Below are 14058 nucleotides of genomic sequence, written 5' to 3' on the forward strand. Positions count from 1 at the left end.
TTTGTAGATGTAACAGACGAGTGTTGCTGAGGAAGATTTATGGGTTACAGCAACAAAATTATGACACTGCAATTTATCTTCCTTCATTCCTTTGTTTGGCAAAAATTGATGTGGTAGGTGAGCATTTTATTTCCTGGCGGGCTTGTAGCTGCTTCATTTTTTATGGCCTTTGCACTAACAGTGGTTTTTAAGAGGCATTTAAATAGCTAATCACAGCATTTAGTTTCTGCAGGCTTTGAGAATACATAGCCTAATATCAGGGTGCACTCTACTTTCTGGCTTTGGAGAAAGAGAGACATTCTTTAGAAGGTTCTTGAAAAAGGAGTTGAGCTAGGAATCCCAACTGGCTGCTGAGAGAGTTTTTATTGGCTATTGAGTGCTAACACATCCCATCTTCAAACTGAGTGGTTATCCTCCATTAGGTTATCCTTGTCTCCTATCTGTAAAACCAGAATGCTGATACTTATCACTGAGGATGGAAACCCAGTAATTTTGGACTTATGGAAATTAGAATAGATAAAAGTATAGTTATATACATTGGGAAATTGTGTTGATTGTCAGCAAGTTACTTCATTAGGTTATATGTTTTTTGTCCAAAGATTAGTAAATAATCAAAAACTCAGGGAGCAGTCATCTTCATTTCTTTGTCTTTCTTTGTTAAACAGCTGTCTTCTGTGAAAATAAAATTTCTGGATTTCATGCTTTTTGTTTAGTCTAATAATTGGTATTCTAGCCAGCTGTTTTTTCCTGAAATGGACTGTTTTCTTTGGTCCTCATCTGTGTCTATTTGAACACAATTCTGCTTTTTCTCTGGGCTACTAGTCTTGAAGGTAAGATGTAACCAAAACAGATTTTTTTTTTTTTAAGGGAAAGTTTACAGAAACCAAAGAAGATTGGGAGATCAGGGATATTACTCAATCTTGGAGGAGTATGCAGCATGAGGTCACATACAAAATGTGCCATGGAGTTTGGTTGCATTTCTTATCTTCATCCTTTAAATCTGTTTTTTGTTAGCGTCAGAATTTTGTTTCTTTATTTACTTACTTAAACAAATAAAAACTGTCTACCTTGAAAGCTTTTAATTCTTTTTTCCACAAGAATCCCAACACTTTTTTAGGTGTTGATAAAAGGTCGTTACTCGAGAAGCTCCAGGCAGGGTTCTTAGTCCTTGGAACTATAAGGGATGGTACAATGAGATATTCCTTTCTGATAGAAAAATCACTTACAGCTGTATTTCTTGAGATGTTTGTGTATTTAGCACGGCTGAGACTAATCTGAAATCATTTCTTCTGCCTAGTGGTCTAATTTCTACTATTGCAAAGACCAGGAATGGAATTTAGTAAGGAAGTAGGATCCTCATGACTTTTTTGTGGGTGGAAGCCCTTTCAGTGTGTTTGTGCAAAGATGGCATTTCAGAGGGTGAGTGGCATTTCAGTGTCACTGTTCTGAGCTGTCCCTCCCCCTCTGCCTGTCCTGCACTTCCCAAGGGCAGAACTGGCTTTGTGTCACCTCTTCCTTCAGGGATGTGAAGGTAGGTCGTGGGTTTTGATGGGATATCTTCAAAACTTTGTTTTCCTGGGCCAATTTAATGCAACCTAATCTTCTTCAGCTGCTGTTCTTGAGTAGTCCAAATAAATAAATAGAACTATGTGTTGATTATCCTTGTAAATTAATTTTGTGAGAAGCCACAGCTCTTGATAGAGAAGCAGAATTAACCATCCATCATGTCATTTTAGAAACAGGGATTTGGATCATCTTTCCTTGTATTTGGCCATACAACCTCCCTGAGCAATTTGCTTACATACTGGAGTAGCATTTAAAATACTTACATTTATTTTGCTGGCTATAGGGCAGTAGATGCAGTTCCCATCTCTTTCAATGTAAGCATTTTGATTTTCCTCTTCTATCTACTCATTCCTTTCATTTGTTTACTTTTTCCTCAGCTGGAAAATAGCAAATATCAAATGATCAGGCTGTGTAATGCTTTGAACCCAAGTTTGCAAACTTGTAAGAACTGTAATTGGAGCTTCTTAAAATTCTGGTTCAGTGTTTCCCAAGCCATACTGGTGAATGTGGATCTCCAGCCATGTACCAGGGGAGAGTTTTGTGGTGGTGTCTTCACTCAAAGAGATTCCACAGAGTGACATGATGGTCACAACTCTACTTATGAAGGCAGAGTTGGAGATGCATTTTTCAGTGCCCTGTTTTATGGGATTGACTGCTCTGGAGGTGAATGTAAATGACTTCTCTTCCTCAGGCTGAGTAGCAGTAACTGAGGGAAACTGAACTGAAAGTTTTATTCCAGGAGTGTACAAACTCGTCCTTTGGCCAACACTGAGCCATGACTGGATATGGCGGATACGTCTGAACCAGGGAGTCCTACCTAAATTTAAATGCTCTGAATCTTACAGGGTATAGCTATGTGGTCTCAGTCTCATTAACTGCTTTGATTTAGTGGTGTGCCAAATTATATACTAATATTTCATTGTTGTTCCGTAATGCCTCACTATGTTTTATATGCTTTCATTTCATGTTCTCATTCCATCTCCTATTCATTCTTCATGTATCATGACAAAAGCTTTGTAGAGCTGCTGTGTAGGCATAAGACCCAGGTTATTTTGAACCAAAGAGAAAGAAACCCCAAGGAGGAGGATCAGCCTAGAGAGCACATTGCCAAGGACTCCTTTTCCTTGTTTGAGAAATGTGTCAGTTCATATATTTTGTGTGTAAGAATAACAGGAAGAGACATCCGTCCTCAAATAAGATGATCTCAAGTAGATGAAGTTTTTTGATTTTTACAAGCTGCAGTTTAAATTCCATGTGAAAGGCAAAGCAGCAAAATCTGTCTCTTCAAGTAGATTTTGTAATATTCAATTACATGAGCTTAGTTGTGGCCATTTTTTTAGTAATCTAAACACTGAGTTGTATTACTAATTTCTTTTTTTAAAAGGATTTAGATTCCAGTCTATGAGGATGACATGCTGTCCCTGATCAGGACACGATGAAGGAATTAATCATGGTGACGTTTTCATATTTGAGATTAAAAGGAGACACACATCTGCCAAATGCAAGCAGAAGGAAAAATCTTGTTACTTTTTCTAAATCCTCTGAAAGCAGCTGGATTTTTAACTTATCCAAATTGTGAAATTTTGTTGAGATTGATGTCCACATAACAGTGTAGAGAAGCACAGAATATCATAAGAATTCAGGATGTGTGCTGGTCTCATAAGAGAAAAGTCAGAAAAAAAAGCAAGAGTGAATTTTCTCTTCAGTGGAATAAGCCAATTACTTCCCTTTAACTTCACCCTCATGCAGGCACTTGTTTAAAAACAGCAGATGTTTACAGTTACTGACTGTGACTTGTTTTTCTCATTTATTCTGGAGAAATTTTTTACTTTACTGGGTTTTTCCTGCACAAAATCTGAGCAAAATTTAAAGGGTCCACAGTGTCATCTAATTACATTATTTCTGCTGTCTCCACTAGCTCTTTAGCTACCTCAGCCCAGTATGAGCATGAGCATTGAGAGCTGGAATAACGTATCTGGACCTGGAAGATGTAGGGGAGATTTGCACCCTTCTGTCATAAGTGTCATGATGCTCCTGGCTGGCTGGCTTATCAGGATGGCCTTGGAGTCCAGGCTCAGTAATGGGGCTAATGAGATGAAGCTATTACTAGCTTCTAAAGGACTAAGAAAGTAAAAGTGTTTGGTTTTCCCATTTGGAAATAAAAGCATTGGCAAAGAGGCACCAATGCAGCAGTGTAGTAGATGCATTGTCATCAAATACAGAGGAGATGTTCATTTGTAGACTTGAGTTCTGTGCAGTTCTTTTATTACAGAACCACATAGCTACAAACACAGTGTGATTTTTCAAAGTTGGATTTGTTTGAAAGATGTGTAGTACTCTATGGGATGCTTAATGCAGGATTTGTGGAGCACCGATCTCTGCAAGATTTGTGGATCTTGCAGGGGAAAATACCCGCAAAGCAAATGTGTGTATCTAAAATGAAGTCAACTTGGATAGCTTCATCTGGTAGCAGAATTGTAAACAGCAAGGCTGCACCCAGCCCTACTCTAAATTTGCTCTGGGTTACACCTACTAGGAGCTTATCATTATGAGCATGTTGGCAGTGACAGTATGCAATGCCTATTTCAAAGAGATTGAACAAATAAAACATGTCCCTAGATGGATTTAAAATGTAGAGTGCCCCTTTCTAGTTTTCTGTAGCTTGGTGACTCAAAATGCAGCACCAAGAAAGGAGATGAGCAAATGTTGAATGATAAGAGATGGCAGCTATGGTTGGCTTAGAGAACTGTTCTGCCTCTGGCACTTTGGATCATGAACTTCATCACATCCAAGAAATGTTAACAGCTCGGCCTGGGGGCTTTAGCAGCTCTGGGAGTCTTTGTGGGTTTGTACTGACAGCTCCCCTCCATCAGTATGCAGCGATTGGCATGCGGGGGGCTCACATGCAGGAGGGTCTCAGCCTGCTATTCTTGTGCAGAAACACCATGATGGGCATCTGAGTGACGTTTTAATTTGATAATGAAAGCACCATTAAATCAGAAAAGAGAAAAATGCCTGTGTTTGTGGCTCAAGATATTTTGTGTGACCACTGAGGTCATTTGAGACAGGCCTGCTGTTGAAATAGTTATACAAGTTTGCCAGCAATGACTCACTACTGTGGTGGCTGCAGATAAATTCCAGTTGCTTTCTACTTGTTTTTGGAGGTTTTGGTATTAGGGGTTTCTGTACTTTGCCTAAAGATTAAAATTCTAGCAAGCTTAGGTTCGGTTGAAAAAAGTTAAAATTTCCCACATTTCTTCATATCTGAAATGCTTCAACAAGCTACGATCAATACATCCTGCTGTCCCTTTTGACTGTGTCAGAAGGGGATATAATATACCTTAGCATCATTAAAGCCTTTTGTTTTGTCAGTCCTTCATGTCCCTATTTATAAAGAGATCCTGACTGGCGTAAGAATGCAAATCATTTTGGATACTCCTTTCTCAGATGTTTTTTCATCTCTCTTATTTAGAGAAATGTATTATGATATCACATCATCACCTATGGAAACCAAACTCATGGATTTGGGTTGTGCTAGATAATATTGCACCTCTCCCTTTCTCTCCATGTCTATATCATATATTTAGAGATATCTATACTTTATTGTAAATAATTGGCAGTGTAAATGGCTAAATATGTTGTTCTTCCATCCTACAGATGAAGAATTTTGGTGGTAAAATACTGCATATTTGGACCATAACCATGCAGGATACATGTGGCAGAATTAAATAGGATCCGTGTTCTTAAGCTTTTTATGGTGCTTTTTAGCTTAAAAAGTCTTACGAAATTAAATACTTACAATGAGTATTTATCTTCTCTTGTTTCTTTTCTCTTCCAGCTGTTGAAAGTTTAGATTTTTATTCAGCAGAAATAGATTTTATTCTTTAAGAGCCACAGAAGTTCTATCTGTATCTATATATTCAGAATTGCAGGGGTTCTGTATACAGAGAGACCATTCCCCTACAGTTTAGGAGCTATAGGAGGTTTTGTACTCTATGCAGCTATTTGTAAAATTAATTGTCCTTCTATTGTCCATCCAGTTGGAACTGGCTACTGGCCTCTTGAGAGGTAATGCAGGACCAGTATAAGAAGAATAGTTATGCCCAGTTCAGCATGGAGTTACTATCCTTCTTATATGTAATTTTGAAACTCTGAATCCACATTCATTGCAGGTAGTAGTAGTTTGCTGTTTAAGTGATAATGGTAATGCCTGGGAAAGAACATGATTGGGATAATAACAGACTCTTCAGAACTGATTTTGTGGTTCTACTCTGTGGGGCCGCACTGTCATCTTCATTTGAGTGTTACTGTTGAGAGGAAGAAACCTTTCATTACTTGCCTGTTGCTGATAATGATGCAGCAAGAACATTGTTATTGATGAGTCTTTGCAGCTTCCACTGAATGTTGAGCATGGAACTGTAGATGCTTTCTTGGTTGTTCTTTGAAGGAATATTAACAATCCTCATATTGTGACTGACACTAAGATATCTAATGTTACTTTGAAAGCACAAGTGAATTAATTATCCTTGTAATGCTTTAATGAAATGGATGAACGTAAAAATTTTGCAGGTCATGAATAGGGGACACAAAATTAAAGGTTTTTTTCAGATAACTCAGTAGACCTATGGTAAATGCATGTGCTGGACTGAAATATCTTTAATTGAGTTGCTACTCTTGTTTCTGTACAGAAACTGAATGAAAAAACACCCATTATTCTAAATTTGGCCCAAGAGTCACTAGCCAAGCTGAATTAAGACACACCTCAACAAAGCAGCAGCAATGTCATCTCTTCCAAATACTGAAATCATTCATCCCTTGATGATACCCTGCCAATACTGCTTGAAGCTTTGTTTCAAATTCCTGAAACTATCTTCAAGTAATCTTCTAAATAATACTTTTCTATAATTTTAACTTCAATCATAACTTAGAAAAATTGCCAAAGCAAAGTGCTGTTTACGTCTTTTTTCCTTTTGAAAGGTTGAAGTCTAAAATGATTATTGATATTTTTCTTCCATGGGCTTTACCTTGCTAGCTATGAAAATCTTTCAGCAAAACTAGTGGTTTAGTGGTATTACAGATATCTTTACCTCTCTGCTTTTTTTGTTGTTCTTCTGTGATGCCATAGTGCAACAAATAAATAATGGTCCGTGTTTGCAATTACTCCCTGCGGCTCTTTTCTGCAAAGCTATAAGGAGAAAAACTACTTGGATGATTCCAAAAACTAGTTCATAGCCAGGAGAGTCCTGATTCTGTACTTGTTTTTTCACAGGCCTCCAGAACTAGCATCAAAGTATGCCAATTTCTCTGAGGGAATGTGCAAGCCAGGCTATGCATCAGCGCTCATGACTGTCATCTTCCCAAAGTAAGTAATCACTGTGGGAGTTTTTCCCCACTTCCCCCAACAACTTCTCATCCTTCAAGGTGGGTGATAGGCAGAGTTTGTCTTGAAAAGTGTCATTGCTCTGTCACTTGATTGGTTCATGGAGAGACCAGTGTTGAAATTCTGGACAGTTTGAGTGGTCAGTGGCAATGGCTTAGTTGACTTCAGTCTGACGAGGACTTTGTTCAAAGAGTAGAGACTCCTGGGTGTTGAGTAATAAAACAAATTATGTTGTCAGTGCATGATACAAACGTGTGGTCAGGCTCACTGCTAGTACCAGGAGATGCAATGCTTTGGTCATGATTAAGTTATCTAGAGTAGATAGTAAAGTGTGATGTTCTGTTGTGGTTGATTTTGTTTTTGTTTTTTTTTTCTTGGGAGAAGCGGGTAAAGCATCTCTCAGGTGCCTGGAGTTTGTAGAATTGCTGGGAGACAGTTCAGAAGATAGATTGGCAGGAACATTAATCTGTTGAGGCTCAAGCATTTCAGTTTGGTGCATTGAATGGAAAATTTGACCAAACAGATAGACCATTGTACAAGCTTCTTGCTCACGTGAAGGAGATGCTCTAGTGCAATGATCTCTTTGGCAAAAGAGATTATGGACTTCTTAACATAACTGGCACTTTTCCAAAAGAGATATTTTATTTCTTTTGAGGAAGGAATTTCCATGACCTGTGCATCTAAAGGTTAGGTTGAGTGATCATGGCCTTCAAGCCAAGCCTGAAACTGGTGGTATCTTCTTTGTTTTTGTTGACAAGCATGGTGACTGGAAGCTTTTTTAAAATAAAAAAATACATCTGACATTGCCTTGTAACCAGTAGATGCAGACATGCCTTAAAAACAAAACAAAACACCAAAGTTCTCCATCACCAGTGTAAACCAAACAATTATCAGTATTATCATCTGTGAGAATTTTGGAACTCTGGGTAGAGTATAAATACTAGAACTGAAAGTGAGTGCTTTTAAATCTGTGTTTGTGTACATACTAAATGTAAATAGTAGAGAGCAGAATGAACTCATTATTACAAAACTATTAATCTTATTTTAATTTTTAAAATATTTTGGCTTTGAGAGGGAGCTTTTTAGCCTGCTAGAATCTGAAGTGATATTTATTCTCTCCCTCAGCAGCTGCTAGGAGATCTCTGTTCAGTCACCTCCCAGTAGCTGACTGCATTGAACTAATTCCATGCAAAGAGGTACAAACGTGTCTCTAGTCGAAGCAAGTGTTCATACATTGAAAAATTGTATTCACAATTTTAAAGACAGCAACTCGCCAGGTATTTATGTTCAGGTGCTTGTTTAGCATGGACCCTAAAACTTAACTAATGTTGACATTTTTTCCTGTGATGTCTTTGATTTCTTTACAAATTCAATTCAGTGTTGGACATTCAGTTATTTTACCCAGTTCTGCTGTAAGGATGGCTGACCAGTAGTTCTGAAAGAAAAATCAAGCTGCACTTAAAATTCCTTCTCCTCTGCAACTTTCCTTGTACTCAGAGAACTATGACAGTTAATATTACCAATCCAGGTATTCAATATATTTAGAACTCTTAAAGCCAAACTATCATGTCTGTTCATTTAAAGATTGGAGCTGCATGATTTGTTTTATTCTAGCTTCTGTTTTCAGTTGATTGTGTCATTAGAAAACCATCATCTCTACAACTGACGTTTTTTAGGCGTGGTCTTTGTGGTAAAATGTGTGTTTTTGTTGGGTGTTTTTAATATTTGGATAAAGTTGGTTTGGCTGTTTTCAAGCATGAATAAAATGAATAAATGTTTTCCCATTTTAAGGTTCCTGACGTTTTAGTGCAATTTTAAATGTGAATAGGCAAAATATGGTGGAAATAGTTGAAATAGAATAAATGTTTCTCAGAGGATGTAGCTGTTCTTGATGCTTTTTTACTGGTAAAAATGAGAATTCAGACTTTAGCAAGCATAAGCAAGTGCTGGATGGATTAAAGGGCAATGGCCTGAGAAATACCAAAATGTGGTTGATGGTTAAGAAAGACTAAGCATTTGTTTGTTTGTTTGTTTGCTTTAATCAAGTCCTCAGTTGATCAGTTCTCATTCTAGCAGTGCTTTATCCCTTCATCAATAATACTATCTGGAAAAAATCCTAGGTTGTGAGTACTAAATAAAGGGTCAGTTATTTCTAAAGAACAATCTGGATTGCCTGATTTAAATGGCCACAGTCCAACAAAATATATATTAATATATCCAACATGAAATAAAACATCTGGGAGGACCAAATACAGATTTTACCTTCAAGATAGAAAAAAATCCTCTATCTTGGAAACAGGCAGAGAAATCTTCATGTCATCTTAACAAAATACCGTTTCCTAAGTGCTATTTCATATGTGCAAAAAAAAAGTTGAGAATTTTGTGTGAAACACTGACTTAAAATTAAAATACGAAACCTCACAATCCAAGATTTCTAGGCTACTGTGTCCAGTTTCAATGGTAAAGTGTGAGAAGGGAGAGGAAATAAGAGATGGAAGAAAAGCCACAAAAATGAACAACGACTTGCTTAAACAGTAAAATAAACAAGACTCCTAGAAATAAGTCATCTTTCTGAAGCAGAAGTTGTATCCAAATGAGGAGAATAGGAAAGAGCATTAACTTTGGCAAGTTAAATATAAACCATAATGAGGTAGAGCAAAAAAAATGTTGAGGAACAACTTTGTAGAGACTTTAAAAAATAATAAAGCTTTTTGTCTAACTGTCAAAGGCAGAAAGCCTGTCAGAGATCCCGATGAGCTGATAGAGGTTCCTAATATTACATGTGAGCTGAGGGAAGGTAAAGCTGGTGCAGAGAAGTTATTTGCATTGCTATTCACTGCAGAACAGTTCCCATGTGGACCCTTCATTTCCAGGGGACAGGCTGGGGGAATGTGACAGAAGCTTGACGTTTTGGAGTGAATTCCAAGACAAAGAATTGCTAGGAAAAGTTCTCACTTTGTGAGGAACTCGGTGTTGATGTTGCCGAGTTACACACGGTTGTGTGTAATCATTGCTTAAATTGGCCTTAGAATGGAGGAATGAAAAGCAGTAAACGTGCTGGGCTTTTCAAGAAGGGTCTGGGGGGTTCTTTGGGAAAGTGGAAGCTAAGAGCAAGCCTGGTTTCTGTATCAGGCTCCTCTTAGAACCTAAAATTAAAGAATAGCATTAGTATTTGTTCACAGATAGAGAGGAGACAAGTTGTCTTCTGCAGCAGGAGCTTCTGCCCTGTAAATCTGCTTGTTGTGTCTCAATGACTGGATCAGCATTTGATAAAGGTAATTTAACTAATACAATACATCTGGATTTCTTTGAAAAACCCATAATACACACATACAAAAAACCCCCAGGCAAACAAACCCCTGCCCAAAAAACTAAAACCAACCAAATATTTGCTGTTTGAAAGATTTTTCAGCAAGTTAAACTGGTGTAATGCTGTACTGATTAGATAGTGACTAGGTAAATAGTGACAACTGTATGGAAAAGATAAGAAGATTGGACGGTACAGGGATGTTACTCCTGGAGTCTTCTGGAAGAAAGTGTGCTGGGATCTGTGGTGTTCTAAGTGCTCATAAACTACCTGGAATGGAGGATGAATAATGAAGCACTAACACATTTTTCCAGGTGGTAAGACCAAAAGCTGACTGTGAGCAATGTCAGAGGGATCTCACAGTGGTAAGTGATGGGGCAAGAAAATGGCAGCCCAAATTCACTTCTGATAGAGATAAGATAGTGTTTGTGGAGAAGACTCATCTGATAGTTTGTGGTATGTGGTGGACTTAGTTGTGCCTTAGTTATACTCTGTGAAGCAGAGCAAGCAGAGGGTGTTCAAAAGCCTGTATAACATAGTGAGTGATGTGGTTTGACAAGATTTGGAGATATTAAATGTAAATATTGTGCTCCAGGTTTAAAATAAATAAAGGTAAGTGCTATTTCTTGTTATTTCCAGTTACATTTTTCTGCAAATGGCTCCATAGCGGGCAAAAGATTAAAAAAAAAAAAAAATACCCTGAAGTATATTTTATATACTTAAAGTACAGAACTCTCTAAGTTACATCCTAAATGGATGTTGAGGGCAGCATGTGGCTTGATGTAGTCCCTCTTTCTTAGGCTTTTTACTGGAGTGTTGTCCCATGGACTCAGACATCAGGTGTTGGACAAAATGGATGGCTGGTCTAATCCCTTGTGCCCATGCCTTTCTTTTCTGGGTTTTTCAATGATAGCAGAGTGACATAGCTTCAGAAAAACATGCTGTAATCTGAGTCACAACCGTGGCTCCACACCAAGAGAAGTGGGTGCATGATCCCAGAACTGCATCTCAGTGTAAGGTCTGGTCAGCTGGGCTGCTGCTCACTGTAAATGAAGGAGCTATCTAATTTCTCACTTTCCAGGACAATAAGATTCTGCCTCTTGCAAATCTCTCAACAGCAGATAATGACTCAAAGTGCCTGAAGTGAAGTTACTGGTTTCAGAATGATACAAAGGAAATGGCAAGTGTGTTTGTTAGAATGGCATCAGTAGGTCGGTGAATTAGACTACTATGTTCAGTGAATTAAACTATTTTAGTTGGTCTGAGGTCACCTACAAGTCTGGAGTTAATGCTTTGACCTTTTTGAAGAAGGCACTAACTTGTATTTGCAGTGGTAACACTGCAGTCTCCTGCGTGTCTGGCCTTGCTGTGGAAACGATGCTGCCTGTGTACAGCTCTTTCTATGCCCTATTCTTTATCAAATGAGAAAAGAGATCTCTGCCCACAGTTTGTGGCTGACATGCCAGCCTGGGACAGTTCAGCTACTCAATACTCAGCTGCAATTTTCCAACCACAAGCTCTTGTAATTTGGCAGCTAATACTAAAAATTAGAGGAGGCGGTAAATAGAGAGGGAATGTCTGCAGCCTGCAGACTTGTGTATCTGTGTGTGGTAGGGGAACATGGCAAAGAATTATTTAAAGAGTATCTGAAAGTATTTCAGAGTAAGGGAGAAAGGAGAAGTTCAATACACAACAAATCTGTTGGTGTTGTGACCAAAACAGTGAATTTATGATTTGTGATTCAGATACATAAAACTGTTTTTGCACCAAGGATAAGATTGTAAGCATTTTCTAGTCAATTGGTGCTAAGAAATAGCCTTATATGAATCACAAACCTTTTAAAGTCACTTCAGATATAAAATCAGTCTGGTTGGTTTGATTATTCTGGTTTGAATTTCTGTTGATTAGCAATTGGTATTTTCTTTACAGTCGTATTTTTCCCCCTCTTATTTTTCAATACTGTAGCCTGCTCGTCACTCAGACAATAAACAGCTCTCCTGTAAAGTCTTCTGGGTTTATATTTTCATGCTGAATTGCTTCTTTGTACATAAAGTTTAAAAATTTTAAAGCTTTCATATCAGCAGAGAGTGCATGACACAGATTTATGCCAGCCACAGAAATTTCAGTGGCTTTCTCTGAAGTCATTCTTCTGTGGGTTTTTTTTCTGATGTTTAGTTCCCCCTTGATTTTGTAGGTCACAGACTCCTGTGCCTTTCTCCACTTCCACAGGCTGGGGGAGTATAGATAGGGCAGCACCAGAAGGTCTTTCTTCAGAGTGTAGACTCCTGTCTCCTTCACATCAGAGCTTGGTAAAAATTTATTTGCCATTTCTTTCTTACAGATATGGTTTTGCAGTTTTTATGCTTTAGGGAAAAAACCCATTCTTATATGCAAATGGGGGATAGGGACTTTGGGTGGAACTGGAGCTTCAGCAAGGGCTTTAGCAAGAGTCAGGATAATTTAAAAATATGGTCCCCTGATCCTAAGTATTTCCACATTCATTTCCATATCTCCTTTCTGGAAGCTGTGCTTCTTATAACAAGCACACAATAGCATCTGTCCATCCCACACATTTCTGCTTTGTTGTTTAGATATTCAGAAAAAAATATTCCAGAAAGAGAATTTTTTAACCCTCTGCTTGGAATTGACTTTCTGCATGTCTGACTGTCTCCATGCCTCATGAATTACTTCCATACCCAGCATGGGCTTGTACTGAAGTGACAGGACATGAGCTCAGTGCTTCGGGGCTGTCAGTGCAGGTGATGGTGATGGCTGCTTCCTCTGTGATTAACTATTTAAGGAGACCAGAGGAAGGCGAAGGATGGCAGCTTCATGTGGCTCCTGAGAGCTCCTGAAGAAATAGGCTGGATAATTAATGTGCCACTGAGGATTGCTACAGGGATTCAAAACTGTTGCCTGACTGTAGTGTGGTGCATCTGCTGCATAGCTTGGGGTCTTCTCAGGTGCAGAGGACAGTATCTCAATATTTTAGAATATCTAAAATTATATATATGCTGAATTAGCTATTGTAGTTATTGATAGTAGGGTTTTTTTTACTTCTAAGTTTAAATATAATGTGCATCTCATTTTGAAATATGCTGAGGTGGTTCATTTTGTTAATGTGAGCTGTGAAAGCAGCTCATGTTCAACGAAGAGTACAGACATCTCAAGACTTCCACTGAAGTCAGGATCCCTGTGTCCCAGACACTGCTGTGAGAGTTTTCTGCTTTCCTTCAAAACAGGATTGATGCTGTTCTGGGAATGGGGAGTACTCAAATCCCTGTCCCTTCTTTAAACCTCTTGTTCTGTGCCTCTGTATTCATTTAGGAATAGTATGTGATGGTGACAGAGATGGTTTCAGAGCTCACTGTTACATTTGGAGTCCCAGTAACTACTGTAATCACAGCTCTGGAAGGAAATTCCTAGGTGCCAGTGCCCAAAAGGGTGTTTAGGGAAGCTGAAATCTTCATCACACCTCCCACCTGTCACCACATCAAAGACTAAGAAAATATCATTGTTGCATTATTGAGGTTTGAATTTGAAGGGACAAGTTAATGCAGGTGTATTTTCTGATAGGCAGTACTGAACATCATCAATTTCCTTCACTTTCTTGGTTAACTGTGGCTAAAAGAGTTCAAGACTCACAGAAGGGGAAAGGAAGGATGAAAGAGAAGTTGTTGGTGCCCTGGTCACTTGAGCTGCCAGGGTTTTCCACCTCTCCAAGCTCCAGGCTGTTAAAAGCCTGCCCGTGCCATGCCAGGGGATTGAAGCCTGCTGCTGCTCACCCTTACCTCCTGTCACCTCC

At 38.5% G+C, this 14058-nt stretch overlaps 1 protein-coding gene across 10 annotated transcripts in view; it reads left to right on the plus strand.

Annotated features, from left to right (window-relative positions):
• Positions 1 to 14058, plus strand: part of ST3GAL3 (ST3 beta-galactoside alpha-2,3-sialyltransferase 3) — a 176104-nt gene that overhangs the window by 60784 nt on the left and 101262 nt on the right. For all 10 annotated transcript variants that reach the window (XM_077182426.1, XM_077182432.1, XM_077182425.1 and 7 more), the window contains one exon: positions 6836 to 6928. In XM_077182426.1, the coding sequence (XP_077038541.1) occupies positions 6836 to 6928 (93 nt within the window). The remainder of the gene's footprint in view (positions 1 to 6835; positions 6929 to 14058) is intronic.

This window comes from Agelaius phoeniceus, chromosome 8 (genome assembly GCF_051311805.1).
Source record: "Agelaius phoeniceus isolate bAgePho1 chromosome 8, bAgePho1.hap1, whole genome shotgun sequence".
Lineage (NCBI taxonomy): Eukaryota > Metazoa > Chordata > Aves > Passeriformes > Icteridae > Agelaius > Agelaius phoeniceus.